Below are 15,709 nucleotides of genomic sequence, written 5' to 3' on the forward strand. Positions count from 1 at the left end.
GTTCAATTTGCCAACATTTAGCATAACACCCAGTGCTCATCCCAAGTGCCCCACTCAGTGCCTATCACCCAGTCACCCCAACCCCCCGCCCACCTCCCCTTACACTACACCTTGTTCATTTGCCAGAGTTAGGTGTCTCTCATGTTTTGTCACCCTCAGCGATATTTTCACTCATTTTCTCTCCCTTTATTCCCTTTCACTAAATTTTATATTCCCCAAATGAATGAGACCATTATAATGTCTGTCCTTCTCCGATGGACTTATTTCACTCAGCACAATACCCTTGAGGTCCCTCCACGTTGAAGCAAACGGTGGGTATTTGTCGTTTCTAATGGCTGAGTAATATTCCATTGTATACGTAGACCACATCTTCTTTATCCATTCATCTTTCGATGGGCACCGAGGCTCCTTCCACAGTTTGGCTATTGGGGACATTGCCGCTAGAAACATCAGGGTGCAGGTGTCCTGCCGTTTCACTGCATCTGTATCTTTGAGGTAAATCCCCAGCAGTGCAATTGCTGGGTCGTAGGGCAGGTCTATTTTTAACTCTTTGAGGAACCTCCACACAGTTTTCCAGAGTGCATGCCACAGTTTTGGCTGAAAAATCCACTGATATCCCTGTAGTGGTTCGCTTTGATATAACTAATTGCTTTTCCTTTCCTTTCTTTTCTTTTCTTTTCTTTTCTTTTTTTCTGCTTTTAAGATTCTCCTTTTCTCTTTCATTTTTGACTTGTTATTATGTGTCTTGGTGTGAAACTCTTTGGGTTCCTTTTATTTGGGACTGGCAATGCTTCCTGGGCCTGGAGGCCTGTTTTCTTCCCCAGGTTAGGGAAGTTTTTAGGTATTCTTTCTTCAAATAAGTTCTTCACCCTTTTCTCTCTTCTTTTTCTGGGACCTCTCTAATGTGAGTTTTATTATACTTGATGCTATTCCAGAGGTCCCTGTATCTTAATTTTTCAAATTATTTCTTCTTTTTGCTTTTCAGCTTGGATGATTTTTACTACCCTTTCTTGCAGATTGCTGATCTGTTCTTCACATCTTTTAATCTGCTGTCGATTGTGTCTGGTGTATTTTTCATTTCAGTTATTGTATTCTTCAGCCCTAATTGGTTCTTTTGTATATTTTCTCTTTGTTGAAGTTCTCACTGAATCCGTCCATTCTTCCAAGTTTGCTGAGCATCTCTGTGACCATTACTTTGAACTCTTTATCAGGCTGACTCCTTATCTCTGTTTCATTTCGTTATTTTTCTGAGGTTCTATCTCGTGGCCTTGTTCTTTCATTTAGAACATACTCCTCTGTCTCCTCGTTTTGTCTGACTTTCTCTGCTTGTTTCTAAAATTGTTCTTTCCAACTTTTCCCTCTTCAAAATATGTTGCTTTGAACAATGAATGTTAGTTATAAAGTCAAGCAAGAAGAAACATTTTTCAAAGTATTGTCTGGTCATTTCTCTCATTGGAGCTGTGGTGGGGTAGGTGGCAGAGGACAGTGCTCTTCTTTTTCTGAGTTCAGAGCACAGGAGTCAGGCAGATGGAGTTAAACTTAGTAGCCTTTGTTACTAATACATGCTAACAGATTGGAGGATGTGGTTTGGGTGGGTATGTAGCCACAGTGGGCTTCCCAATTCTTTATCCCAAATTAGGCACTTCCCACACAGTTGTAAATGGAGGAAACAAATGTTTGATGCCCATCCCACGAAGATGAGAGCAGACCTGAATTCATGTTACCATGGGTGAGCACATCTTTTCAAAAAAGAGATTTGGAATCTCCTAAGCACTGCCTAGTGCCTTCTCCCCAATTCACTCATTAGGCAAATCTCCCTTCCTGCTGTGAGGGAGGTAGAGATAAATCCACTTGTGGGTAATGATGGTTTACCTCTAATTTCTGACTGGATTTAAATTAAAGTTAGTCCTGTCTTTTGTACATACCAACTCTCATAATGATGAGAGGTTGGACAGAGCATACTAGGTGGTAAAGAGAAGTCTGTTTTGTGTTTAATAATCCACAACATAGATAACTCATTTGTTGATTGATTTTGGTAAACCAAGTTTTATCTGGAGGAAAAGAATAATTCTTTCCAGGAAGAGTTTCCTCCATTTCAGCCTCTTTGGTTCAACTAAAGATTTTCTCCTTCAAGTTCCGTGTCTTGTGGTTTAAAAAATTTGTGCTTATAAATGCAGTCTATTAACTGTTCCCAATAGGAGTAAAGATCATTTCCATTGCTGTATTTTTATTCATAAAACATTAAAATTTATAATTTAAATTACACTTTAGACTTTAAAATTTATAATTTAATTAGAAAGCTGTTTTGTGCCTCATGCCTAGTCGTTATTGAGCCACATGACAAACTTTTATGTGTTCATTTTCAGTCAGTTATAGTTAAAAATGTAGGTATTTTTCCTGAAGATGATGAAGTAACTGGCATAAAAACTCTCAGCTCAGGAGGACCTAAAGCACATTCCTGGCCTGCAACTCTTTGGTCTTTTGACCTGAGGCAAACTGCAATCTTTCTGAGGCCTTCTTGTCTCTTATGTAAAATTAGGGACTTTGGGATCCCTGGGTGGCGCAGCAGTTTGGTGTCTGCCTTTGACCCATGGCGTGATCCTGGAGACCCGGGATCGAATCCCACATCAGGCTCCCAGTGCATGGAGCCTGCTTCTCCCTCTGCCTGTGTCTCTGTCTCTCTCTCTCTGTGACTATCATAAATAAATAAAAATTAAAATAAAAAAATTAGGGACTTTGACTAAATTAGTGACTACCTTTTGGAAAACAATATTTTTTTCAAAGAATGGAACTTAATTTGTTTTTGTTTTGTTTTGTTTTTTTGTTTGTTTCTGTTTTTGCATTAAACTGTATTATACAAAACCGAGACCAGTGGAGCTGTGTAGCTAAAAGAGAGATGAGACTACAGCTGGAGACTTTTGTCCCTCAATCCTACAGTATCCCCAATGGAACCTTAGATTTCTATGATTGGTAGTTTGGAAACAAACTGTTATGAGAAAATCCTTCTAATTAATGAGTCTTCGAATTAAAATTTGCTGATACGTTGTTTTTATGTGTATAATTTTCTTACCCTCTTATGTTTTTGATAAATGGAAAAGTATAAATAAAATTGCAAATATGTTCTCTTTATTAATGGATTGCAAGCTATTTCTACCATCTAACTCAATTCTCACCTGGAAATAAACCAGGGTCACAGAAGCAAGTATTTAGGAAAAGACTTTTGGCGAAAAGATCATTATATTCCTTTGATCGTTCCTTAAGGAAATGAAGGCAGGCACTTAAGTGACTGGGCCACCTAGGCACCACTTAGTACCGTATTTAGACCCTATTTTGGGAATTCAATGAGAGGATGCCTTTTATAAGAAATAAGAGCATTCTAGATGGGAATATTTGTAATGCACATTTGATCCTTGACCAACATGGAATTGAAGCTGCAGGTCTAGTTAGCCTACACATGGACTTTCTTGGCTGTTGTGTTGTACTGTATTTTCTCTTATGTTTTTCTCAATAACCTTTTTTTCTCTAGCTTACTTTATTTTAAGAATATATTATATAACACATGTAATGTACAAACCATGTATTAATGGACTGTGTTATTGGTAAGGCTTCCCATCAACAGTAGGCTATTAGTAATTAAATTTTGGGAGAATCAGAAATTATACAGAGTTTTGACTGCACGGGGGTAAGTGCACCTAACCACTGTGTTGCTCAAAGGTCAACTGTAGTCTGAAATATTCCTAAATATTTCATAATTAAGTAGATAATGATAACTATAGTAAGTCAGGTGCTTCAAAAATTGGTCCTAATTCATAGAAAGGAAACAAAGTTACAGTTAAAATTTCTTTTCCTTGTTTCTAATTCTAGAAACTTATCAATGCGAAACTAAGTTGGAAAACTAGTGCTAGCTTATATTTTTTCCTTTCCTGAAGCAGATTTTCTGAAATCTCTGTGTTCACATGAAAAGAAGTACATCAGTCATCATATAGATAACAAAATAGTTTTACTCAATATTACCGGGAGAAATTCCACATGACTTTATGTAGTCCCACTTCCATTGTTTTATGTATTTAAGAGTCTGTGCTGAAAAATAGAGCATACAACATACCTCAAGATTTTGTTGAGTGCAAAATCAAAAGTGCAAAAGTGGAAAGTTCATTCGGAGGAATAATTTATTAAACAAATGATTAATCTCTCATAAAGGGCACTTTTTCTGAAAATCACAAACTATTAAAGTGTAAAATGACTCTTGTTTACAATTTTGTAACAGAAGTTACAAAGATCCTTCAGAAGTTATGTATATTCTTTTATTTCACATTCCTAGCTCCATTGGTTTCTTTACTATTTTTTATTTAAATTCAATTAACTAGCTTATAATGTTATGATATATATATCATGCCCGGAGCCAAAGGCCTACTCTCAGCCACTGAGCCACCCAGGGGTCCCAAGATTTCATTATTTATTGGCTGAGTAATATTCTGTTCTCTCTCTCCCTCCCTCTCTCTCTCTGTCTAATAAATAAATATGATACTTATTTATTTATATCTACATCACATCTTCTTTATGCATACCTCTTTCAAAGAACATCCATATCTCTCAGGTTGGCTATTGAGGATATTACTGGTATAAACATATGGGTGCAGGTGCCCCTTTGGATCCCGACCAAAGTGATCTTCGGGATTCATACCTTCTAGCGCAATTGCTGGGTTTTACATAGGTAGCTCCTTTTTCAACTCTTTGAGGAACCTCCGGTACTGATTTCCAGAGGAGCTGCACCAGGTTGTATTCTCACCAACATCATAAGAGGATCCCCCTTTCTCTGCATTCCCGCCAACATCTGTCATTTCCAGACTTGCTAATTTTGGCCATTATGAAAGGTGTGAGGGGGAAACTCACCGTGGTTTTGATTTGTATTTCTCTAGTGCCAGCTGATGTTGAGCATGTTTTCATGTGTCTGTTGGCCATATGTATGTCTTCTTTGGAGACATGTCCTTTCATTTCTTCTGCCCATTTCTTCATTGGGTTATCTTTCTTTGGGTGTTGACTTTGATCAGCTCTTTATAGACTTTGCATACCAGCCTTTTATCTGATAAGGCATTTGCAAACACCTTCTCCCATTCTGTCAGTTGTCTTTTGGTTTTGTCAACTGTTTCCTTGCTGTGCAAAAGCTTTTTATCTTGATGAATTCCCAGTAGGTCATTTTGGCATCTGGTGACATGTTCTAGCAAGAAGTTGCGGCAGCCGAGGTCACAGAGGTTGCTGGCTGTGTTCTCCTCTAGGATTTTGATGGATTCCTATCTCACATTTGGGTGTTTCATCCATTTTGACTCTATTTTTGTGTATAGCATAAGAAAATGGTCCCGTTTTATTCTTCTACATGTGGTGGTCTGATTTCCCACACCATTTGTTGAAGAGACTGCTTTGTCTCCATTGGATTTTCTTTCCAGTATTGTTGAAGAGGAGTGGACCATAGAGTTGAGGGTCCACTTCTGGGTTTTCTCTTCTGGGCCATTGATCGACATGTCTGCTTTTGTGCCAGTACCATACTGTCTTGTTGATCACAGCTTTAAAATAGAGCTTGAAGTCCGGCTTGTAATGCCACCAGCTATGGCTACCTCTATCAACATATGTTTGGCTATTCGGGGTCTTCTAAGGTTCCAAACAAATCTTACCGTTATTTACTCCAGCTGTATAAAAGGAGTTGGTAGTATTTTGATAGAGATTGCATTGAATATATAGATTGATGGAGCTAGCATAAACATTTTAACAATATTTAATTCTTTCAATCCATGAGCATGGAATGTATTTCCAGTTCTTTACACCTTTCTCAATTTCTTTCCAGAATGTCCTGTCATCTTCAGAGTATAGATCCTTTGTCTCTCTGGGTAGGTTTATTCCTAGGCATCTTATGGTGTTTGCTGCAATGGTCAATGGAATCGACTCCTCAGTTTCTCTTTCTTCCATCTCATTGTTAGTGTATAGAAATGCAACTGATTTCTGTGCATGGATTTCCTATCCTGCTGCTTTGCTGAATTCAGGAAAGGGTCCTAGCAACGTTGGGGTGGAGTCTTTTGGGTTTTCCACATAGGATATCATGTCCTCTGAGAAAAGTGAGAGTTTGAGTTCTTTTCTGATTCAGACGCCTTTTTATTTCTTTTTGTTGTCTAAATGCTGAGGCTATGTCGAACAACACTGGTTGTCCAGAGAGTGGACTTCCCTGTCGTGTTCCTGACCTTAGTGGCAAAGCTCTCAGTTTTTCCCCTTAAGAATGGCATCAGGTGTGGGCTTTTCGTAGATGGCTTTTATGATATTGAGATATGCTCCCCCCCCTCCCTGCACTGCGAAGAGTATTGATCCGGAAAGGGTGCTGCACTTTGTCAACTGCTTTTTCTGCATCTCTTGAGAGGATCCTATGGTTCTTATCCTTTCTTTTATTTCTGTAGTGTATCACATTGATTCATCTGCAGATGTCGAATCACCCTTGCAGCCCAGGCATAAAACCCACTTGGACATGGTGAATAATCCTTTAATGTACTGTTGAATCCTCCCAGCCAGTGTCTTGGTGAAAATTTTGGCATCCATGTTCATCAGGGATATTGGAGTGTAATTCTCCTTTTGGGTGGGGTCTTGCTCTGGTTTTGCGATCAGAGTAATGCTGGCCTCACAGAGAACGCTGGAAGGTTTCCCTTCCATTTCTAATTTTTATAAACAGCTCCGAAGAATAGATTAATTCTTCCTGGAATGTGTGGTAGAATTCTCCTGGGAAGCCACCTGGTCCTGGACTCTTGGTTGTTGGCAGATATTTGATGACTGCTCCCATTTCCTTGCTGGTTATGGGTCTGTTCAGGTTTCCTGTGTCTTCCTGTTTCAGTTTTGGTAGGAAGGGATCCATTTCTTCCAGATTGCTTAGTTTGTTGGCATATAGTTGCTCAGAATGTGTTCTTATAGTTGTCTGTATTTCTCTGGTGCTGGTCGTGATCTGTCTTCTTTCATTCATGATCTTATTTCCCCAGATGTGGTTTTCTTTTTTAAAATTCCCCTGGCTATTCGGGGTCTTCTGATTCCACACAAATCTTAAAATAATTTGTTGTAGCTCTCTGAAGAAAGTCCATGGTATTTTCATAGGGATTGCATTAAACGTGTAAATTGCCCTGGGTAATATTGACATTTTCACAATATTAATTCTGCCAATCCATGAGCACGGAATATTTTTCCATCTCTTTGTGTCTTCCTCAATTTCTTTCAGAAGTGTTCTATACTTTTTAGGGTATAGGTCCTTTACGTCTCTGGTTAGGTTTATTCCTAGGTATCTTATGCTTTTGGGTGCAATTGTAAATGGGATTGACTCCTTAATTTCTCTTTCTTCAGTCTCATTGTTAGTGTATAGAAATGCCATTGATTTCTGGGCATTGATTTTGTATCCTGCCACGCTGCCAAATTGCTGTATGAGTTCTATCAATCTTGGGGTGGAGGCTTTTAGGTTTTCTATGTAGAGTATCATGTCATCGGCAAAGAGGGAGAGTTTGACTTCTTTGCCAATTTGAATGCCTTTAATGTCTTTTTGTTGTCTGATTGCTGAGGCTAGGACTTCCAGGACTATGTTGAATAGCAGTGGTGAGAGTAGACATCCCTGTCTTGTTCCTGATCTTAGGGGAAAGGCTCCCAGTGATTCCCCATTGAGAATGATATTTGCTGTGGTCTTTTCGTAGATGGCTTTTAAGATGTTGAGGAATGTTCCCTCTATCCCTACACTCTGAAGAGTTTTGATCAGGAATGGATGCTGTATTTTGTCAAATCCTTTCTCTGCATCTAAAGAGAGGATCATATGGTTCTTGGTTTTTCACTTGCTGATATGATAAATCACATTGATTGTTTTACGAGTGTTGAACCAGCCTTGTGTCCCGGGGATAAATCCTACTCGGTCATGGTGAAGAATTTTCTTAATGTACTGTTGGATCCGATTGGCTAGTATCTTGTTGAGAATTTTTGCATCCATGTTCATCAGGGATATTGGTCTGTAATTCTTTTTGGTGGGGTCTTTGTCTGGTTTTGGAATTAAGGTGATGCTGGCCTCATAGAACGAATTTGCAAGTACTCCATCCCTTTCTATCTTTCCAAACAGCTTTAGTAGAATAGGCATTGTTTCTTCTTTAAACGTTTGATAGGATTCCCCTGGGAAGCCATCTGGCCCTGGACCTTTGTGTCTTGGGAGGTTTTTGATGACTGCTTCAATTTCCTCCCTGGTTATTGGCCTGTTCAGGTTTTCTGTTTCTTCCTGTTCCAGTTTTGGTAGTTTGTGGCTTTCCAGGAATGCGTCCATTTCTTCTAGATTGCCTAATTTTTTGGCTCCGTTCTCTTTTTGATATCTCTGGCCAGGGGTTTATCGATCTTATTAATTCTGTCAAAGAACCAGCTCCTGACTTCATTGATGTGTTCTACTGTTCCTTTGGTTTCTATTTCATTGATTTCTGCTCTGATCTTTATGAATTTTCTTCTCCTGCTGGTTTTAGGCTTTAATATTCTGTTCTTTTCCAGCTCGTTTAGGTGTAGGGTTAGGTTGTGTATTTAGGACCTTTCTCATTTCTTGAGAAAAGCTTGCATTGCTATATACTATCCTCTTTCGATGACCTTTGCTGCATCCCAAATGTTTTGAGCAGTTGTGTTTCCATTTTCATTTGTTTCTATGAGGTTTTAAAATGTGCCTTACTGCCCCAGTTGGATTCTTTAACCTCTGTGTATTTGAATTCTTTCCAAATTTCCTGTCAAGATTGAGTTCCAGTTTCAAAGCATTGTGGTCTGAAAGTATGCAGGGAATGATCCCAGTCTTTTGGTACCAGTTGAGAGCTGATTTGTGACTGAGTATGTGATCTGTTGTGCAGAATGTTTGTTCCATGTGCACCCGAGAAGAATGTGTATTCTGTTGTCATAGGATGGAGTGCTCTGAAGTTATCTGTGAAGTCCATTTTGTGCAATGTGTCATTCAGAGCCCTTGCATCCTAGTGGATCATCTGCTTAGATGATCTGGCCATTACAGTAGTGTTGTGTTAAAGTACCTACTATTATTATATGACTATCCATGTGTTCCTTTATTTTTGTTATTAATTGCTTTATAAGGTGGCCTGGGTGGCTCAGTCGGTTAAGGCTCTGCCTTTGGCTTAGGTCATGTTCTCAAGGTCCTGGGATCAAGCCCTGATCAGGCTGCCTGCTCAGTGGGGAGCCTGCTTCTCTCTTTCTTGCTGCCACTGCCTGTGTTCTCTGTGTGTGTGTGTGTGTGTCAAATAAATAAATAAATGAAATCTTAACAGAAAGTTGATTTATATAGTTGGCTGCTCCCACTTTAGACACATTAAAACTTATAATTGTCCAATTTTAGTTTTGGATAGACCCTTTAATTATGGCATAGTGAGTTTCTTCATCTTTTGTTGTTGTTTCTTCTCTTAATGCAGTCTTTGGTTTAAAATCCAATTTGTGGGATGACCAGGTGGCTCAGTGGTTGAGCATCTGCCTTCGGCTCAGGTCATGATCTAGTCCCACATCAGGCTCCCCGCACGGAGCCTGCTTCTCCCGCTGCCTGTGCCTCTGCCTTTCGCTCTCTGTGTGTCTCTCATGAATAAATAAATAAAATCTTAAAAAAAATTCAATTTGTTTGATATAAATATTGCCACTCCAGTTTTTTTTCATGTCCTTTAATATGATAAATGGTTTTCCACTCCCTCACCTTCAATGTGAAGTTGTCTTTGTGTCTAAAATGAGTCTCTTTCAGATAGCATATCAGTGGGTCTTGCTTTTTTTTTATCTACTGTGATACCCTGTGTGTTTTGGTTGGGGCATTTGACTTGTTTACATTCAGAGAAAGGATTGAAAGATATGAATGTAGTGCCATTGTATTATGTGTAAAGTCCGTGTTCTGGTCTGTGTTACTTTTGGGCTCTCTGTTTGCTTAAAGTTTCCCCTTTACCACTTCTTGCAAAGCTGTTTTAGGGATCACAAATTCTTTTAGTTTCAGTTTGTGCTGGAAGCTTTTTATCTCCCCTTGTATTTTGAATGAGAGCCTTGCTGGATAAGATTCTTGGCTGTAGACTCTTCTCCTTGAGCACCCTGAGTATATCATGCCAGCTCTCTCTGGCCTGCTAGGTCTCTTTGGATACATCCGCTGCCAGTTGAATATTTCTCTCCTTCTTGGTTCAGGGCCTCGTGTTCCAAGCTGCTTTCAGGATTTTCTCTTTGGGTCTGAAATTTGCAAGCTTTGTTATTATATTGGAGATATTGACCTGTTTTTTATTGATTTTGAGGAAGGTTCTCTGTGCCTCCTGGCACTTGAGTGCCTGTTTCTTTCCCCAGATGAGGGAAGATCTCTGCTATAATTTGCTCAAATATGCCTTCTGCCCCCTCCTTCCCCTCTTTTTCTGGGATCCCCATTATTCTAACATTGTTTTGCTGTGTGGTACGAATCATCTCTCAAAATCTCCTGTCATAGTCCAGTGGTTGTTTCTCTTGTTTTTCCTCAGCTTCTTTATTCTCCATTGTTTTGTCTTCTATATCACTACTTCTCTGTGAAGCCTCATTTATCCTAGCAGTTAGAACCTTCATTTTTGATTGCATCTCACTAAGATTAGCCTTTTTTATCTCAACTTGATTAGATATCAGTTGTTTTATTTCTCCAGAAAGGCATTCTCTAGTGTCCTCTGAGTGTCTCTTAAGCCCAGCTATTATCTTGATGGTCATTATTCTGAACTCTCGCTCCAGCCTCTTCCTTCTATCCATGCTGATTAGGTTCCAGGCAGTCAGTACTACCTCTTGTTCTCTTTGTGGCGGTGAGTTTTTCCATCTTGTCATTCTGTCCAGAGAAGAAGAGATGAGTGAGAGAACAGAATAGAAAAATATCAAGAATGACCCCAGATAAATACATGCTAAACAAATCAGAAGAGACCCGAAGCCAATTTAAAGGTTAACAAAGGAGATAATAGAATTAGAGAGATCAAGAGAGCAGAGCAGTACACCGATACTATGTGAATTTTGGTCTTTTTGTTAGGAAATTGCATCCCCAAATGGTTAAGAGGAAACCTTGTATATATACAAAAATAAAATTAAATACAAGGAAAGTCTAGAATGTAAGTGTAAAAATGGAAATTAAAAGTCAAAATAAAAAGGATATTATCAGCCAGTTGAACAGAACAGAGCAATATACTATATCATAAGTTTATTTTGGTCTGTTTGTTAGAAGAAACTACATCCCAAAATTGTAAAGAATGAAAAACTTCATTATATGCAAAAATAAAATTAAATGCAATGAAAGGATAGAATGTAACTGTAAATATGAAAATTAAGATAGATTTTAAAAATATTATAATCAGACAGATGAAGAGAATAGAGCAGTATAGTAGATTCTGGTTGTATTTTAGTCTATTTCTTAGAAGGAACTACTTCCCGAAATGGTACAGAAAGAAAAACTTCAATATATACAGGAATAATATTAAGAGCAGTGAAAGGATTGAATGCAAGTGTAAAAAGGTAAATTGTAAGAGTTGATAAATGAAGAAAATGGTTGAAAGCAAAAAGAAAATTAAAATAGAAAGACTAAGGAGTCATGAGAAATAGCCATGAGTTCTGTATACTGTTTGCCCCTAGCACTGGAGTTCTGCAGCTCTGTATGATGAGTAAAGTTGGTCTTAGCAGGAAGTTGTTGCTGACCTCCTGAGGGAGAGGCCTGTTGCACTGATTCTTAGGTGTCTTTGCTTAGGGTGGGATTGCACCACCCTTGCCAGGGGGCCAGGCCAGGTAAGCAGCTCCAGATTGCTCTCTGTGGCTTTTGTTCCCTGAAGGCTTTCTGGGCAGCTTTAGAGGATGAGAATGAAAATGGTGGCCTCCTAATTTCCAGCCCTGGAATTGAAAGATCTCACTCCCTACTGTGTCTCCCTGGTTTCTGTCTGCACTCTGTATTCACCCAGCCTGTGACCAAGCATTTTTATCTCAAGCACAGACCCCCTTTCGATTTTCCAAACTTTGCAGACCCCTGTAGCTCCCATTCACACTGTGCCTCTGGGGGGAAGGAGGAGGTCTTGCCCAGTTTTTCCTGCTTGGAAAGTGGTCACCTGACTGTTCCTCGGTTTGGGGTTTATGGCAACACTGAGCTGAATGCCCACTCCTGGGCTCACTGATTGCAACTGGCTTCCCCGCTCAAACGCCTTGGCAACTGCCATACTCAGGCGCCGCCCCCATTCCTTCTGTGACCCCGCCCCCCCAGGGATCCTGAGACCACACTGTCCGTCCCACTTAGGATGCTGCCCCCCGTTGCCACCTGAGCATCTTTCAGACAGGGATGTCCTCACTGGAACAGACCTCTTAAAAGTTCTGGTTGTGCACTCTGCTGCTATATCACTTTCCAGGACTTGCCTTCTGGCTTCCAGAGGTTCCCTGCCGCCCTGGTTTAATCTTCTGATATATGCCTCTGATTCATTTCTCCACACCTCCTACCTTGCAGAAAGCGGTCGCTGTTCTATTTGTAGAATTGCAACAATTCTTTTCTTGGATCTCTGTCTGAGTCCACAGGTGTTCAGAATGATTTGATACCTATGTAGCTGAATCCCAGACACCAGACAAAACTAGGGTCTCCTACTCCTCCACCATCGTCCTCTTCTTCCAGAAATTCTGTATATTCGATTGATCAATATTAATTGTACTTTTTATTAGAATCCTCTAAACAGCATTATAGGTTTCTTCTCAGTTATCCAGATTAAAATAAGTAGGGATTTATTTTATTTATGTGATTAGCTTTCTATTTAAGCAAATTGTAGCTTTTACTTTCTAAAAGTATCATTTCCAGACCACGTTTCATAAGCAAAATAAAATTCCTACAATAATGTCTCTTGTTTAACTTGAACATTGTAAGTAACGTTTAACTTATTTCAGATGCAGCAGATGTTGGAAGACAGTATAATCAGAGAACTAAAAGAAGGTATGTTGCCAAATTCACAAATTTAGATGGTCATTAATTTCTGAAATAAACCACAAATAGTAACTGGCATCCCTTCCCCTTGTTAAAATTTTGTCTAGATATATCTAATAAAAAATGTAAAACATAAACATAGTGAATAAGAGACTTATTCCTCATTTGGTCATCGTGTTTCATACCTTTTTTATTTTTATTTTTTAAGATTTTATTTATTTATTCATGATAGCCACACAGAGAGAGACAGAGAGGCAGAGACACAGGCAGAGGGAGAAGCAGGCTCCATGCAGGGAGCCCGACGTGGGATTCGATCCCGGGTCTCCAGGATCGTGCCCTGGGCCAAAGACAGGCGCCAAACCGCTGTGCCACCCAGGGATCCCTCATACCTTTTTTAAAAACCTGCAGCCTGTATGCCTGTTAGCACTTTTGGCTGTAATCTTCCTTCACTTGTGCCATCGCTATGGAACTGTCAATCTGAAAATGTGGGCGTTCTCAAATTCTTGTTTCTGCTAGTGGTAGACCAAACAGACCAGACTTGTCTCAGTAATACTTAGTTAAGCAATTATATAGTTCATATAGCTGTCCCTTGACAGGTGACATTTCAATCTCCAGCCACTGGTTTTGCCATTGGGTAAAATTCCAGGTTTCTTAGCATGGAATATAAGCACCCAAATCAATTTGGTTCTTGCCACATTGGTGAGCCTTCTCTGTCGCCATTACCCTACTCTGCTGCTTTGCAGAGAGTAATCTTTCAGGTATCAGCCTTCCTATTCCCTCCACAGAAAAGCAGACAATATTGATAGAAAACCAGGATGTCCCTTCTGTGTGTTCTTATAATGTCTTGTTTTAAACCTGCCATGATATATTTGACTCTAGATATTGCCTGTTAGATTTTTCAGTTGATAGTATATGATTGTTCAGGGGTGGACTGTGCCATCAGCTTGCAATCTCATCTTGTAATGAGAAAACCAGAAGCTCTAGTGTTTATCCACAGTAGTAATTAATTCAATGGGCAATCGTGAGCAAACTTGATTTAATAGTAATCTTGTATTTTATATTGTAGTTATATGTAGATATTTTTCATCCTTTTAACACTCAGAAGATTCCAACTTTTTTTTTTACTAACTTCTAGTTAACTACAAAGTATTTCAGATAAAGAATATTATTCTTTCTCTTTTTCAGTTGCTCATGATTGAGAATCAGGATTCTGTAGATCTTCTCCTTTAGGACCTACTGACGAATCAAATGTAAATCAAGATCTAGTACTGCAAGCATCACGAGAATATGTAGAGATTTTGAATAGAAAGTATATGATCTGAAAGCTATATAGTAAAAGTTTATTACCTAGATGTTTAATATAACATTTTAATTGTTTCCCAGTAAATATCTGATGTACAAAAAATCTTTATTAAAGGAAATGTTGTTATATCGTGTGTAATGAAAGTTTATATATTATTTTAAGCTATGTTTCTTGGCATCTGATTAAATTTAAGCATATTTTCTACATGGAAACCAGCATTATTGAGTTTTACAGGCTCCAATCTGCCCAAGTAGATCGGACCAAGTTGTTGATAATGTTTTGGGGCTGGTAATTGGTAGTTGTTTTTTTTTTTTTTTTTTTGTATTTTCTATGTTTTATTACTAGACATATGGATTTAGACACACATCATTTTGATATACTGCTGCTAAAGCTATCACCAATGTTTGTATGTATTTCAATTTTTATAGTGCCATAAACCCTGTGTATAATTTCAATTTTAAATACTTATTATTCATAGTTCTTTCCTCATGGTGAAAAAGATTTGCCTAAGGCTTTTTATCTTTTCTTTTTTTTTTAATTTACTTTTTGAGAAGAGTCTTAAAATTAGAGAAAAGAAAAAATAGAGAAAACGACCTTTTCCCTCCAGAATGGTTTGAAAGTAAATTGTTAATTTATGCCCAATTCCTGTGGCCCCTATATCCTGCAAGTCAGTACATTCCACATAGCTACCGTACAACCCTGCCAATCAGAAAATCAACACTAATACAATTGTCCCTTGAATAATGTGGAGCTTAAGGGGGCACTGATCCTCTGTGTAAAAATCTGTGAACTTTTGACTCCCCAGGCACTTAACTACTACTAATCTACTGTTGACCAGAATATTGTACCAAAACAGTCAATTAACCTATTTTTTGTGTGTTATATGTATTCCATTCTATATTCTCCTTATAAAGTAAGCTAGAGAAAAATGTTATTAAGAAAAATCAGAAGAGGGTAGCCCGGGTGGCTCAGCGGTTTAGCGCCGCCTTCAGCCCGGGTGTGATGCTGGAGACCCGGGATCAAGTCCCACATCAGGCTCCCTGCATGGAGCCTGCTTCTCCCTCTGCCTGTGTCTCTGCCTCTCTCTCTCTCTCTCTCTCTCTCTGCCTCTTATGAATAAATAAAATCTTTTAAAAAAAGATAAGAAGGAAGAGAAAATACATTTACAGTACTGTGTTTTTTAAAAATTGGCATATAAGTACACCCATTCAAACTATGTTAGGTATACATTATGTTTTTAAATTTAAATTCAATTTCCCAACATTTAGAAGGGTCATCATTTTCAGATAAAGTTTTCGATAATTCATCAGTTGCATGTAACACCAAGTGCTCATCACGTCACATGCCCTCCTTCATGACCATCACTGATTTACCCCATCCCCCCATTCACTTCCCTTTCAGCAACCTTCAGTATGTTTTCTGGAGTTGAGTCTCTCATGGTTTGTCTTCCTCTCTGATTTTTC

The 15,709-nt window shown here is 38.8% G+C and overlaps 1 protein-coding gene across 6 annotated transcripts in view; it reads left to right on the forward strand.

The window, feature by feature from the left end:
- The window catches only part of LOC140629438 (ankyrin repeat domain-containing protein 26-like), a 98,130-nt gene that overhangs the window by 36,040 nt on the left and 46,381 nt on the right, over positions 1–15,709 (forward strand). Inside the window, exons 9-10 of one of the 6 annotated variants that reach the window (XM_072818912.1) lie at positions 12,907–12,952; positions 14,129–14,372. The exons of 4 other annotated variants lie outside the window; for them this stretch is intronic. In XM_072818912.1, the coding sequence (XP_072675013.1) occupies positions 12,907–12,952; positions 14,129–14,142 (60 nt within the window). In that variant the 3' untranslated portion in view covers positions 14,143–14,372. Of the gene's footprint in view, positions 1–12,906; positions 12,953–14,128; positions 14,373–15,709 lie in introns of those variants that run through there. One more of the 6 variants, XM_072818913.1, reaches the window with a different exon arrangement.

The sequence above is a fragment of the Canis lupus genome (assembly GCF_048164855.1).
Source record: "Canis lupus baileyi chromosome 5 unlocalized genomic scaffold, mCanLup2.hap1 SUPER_5_unloc_5, whole genome shotgun sequence".
NCBI classification, from domain to species: domain Eukaryota; kingdom Metazoa; phylum Chordata; class Mammalia; order Carnivora; family Canidae; genus Canis; species Canis lupus.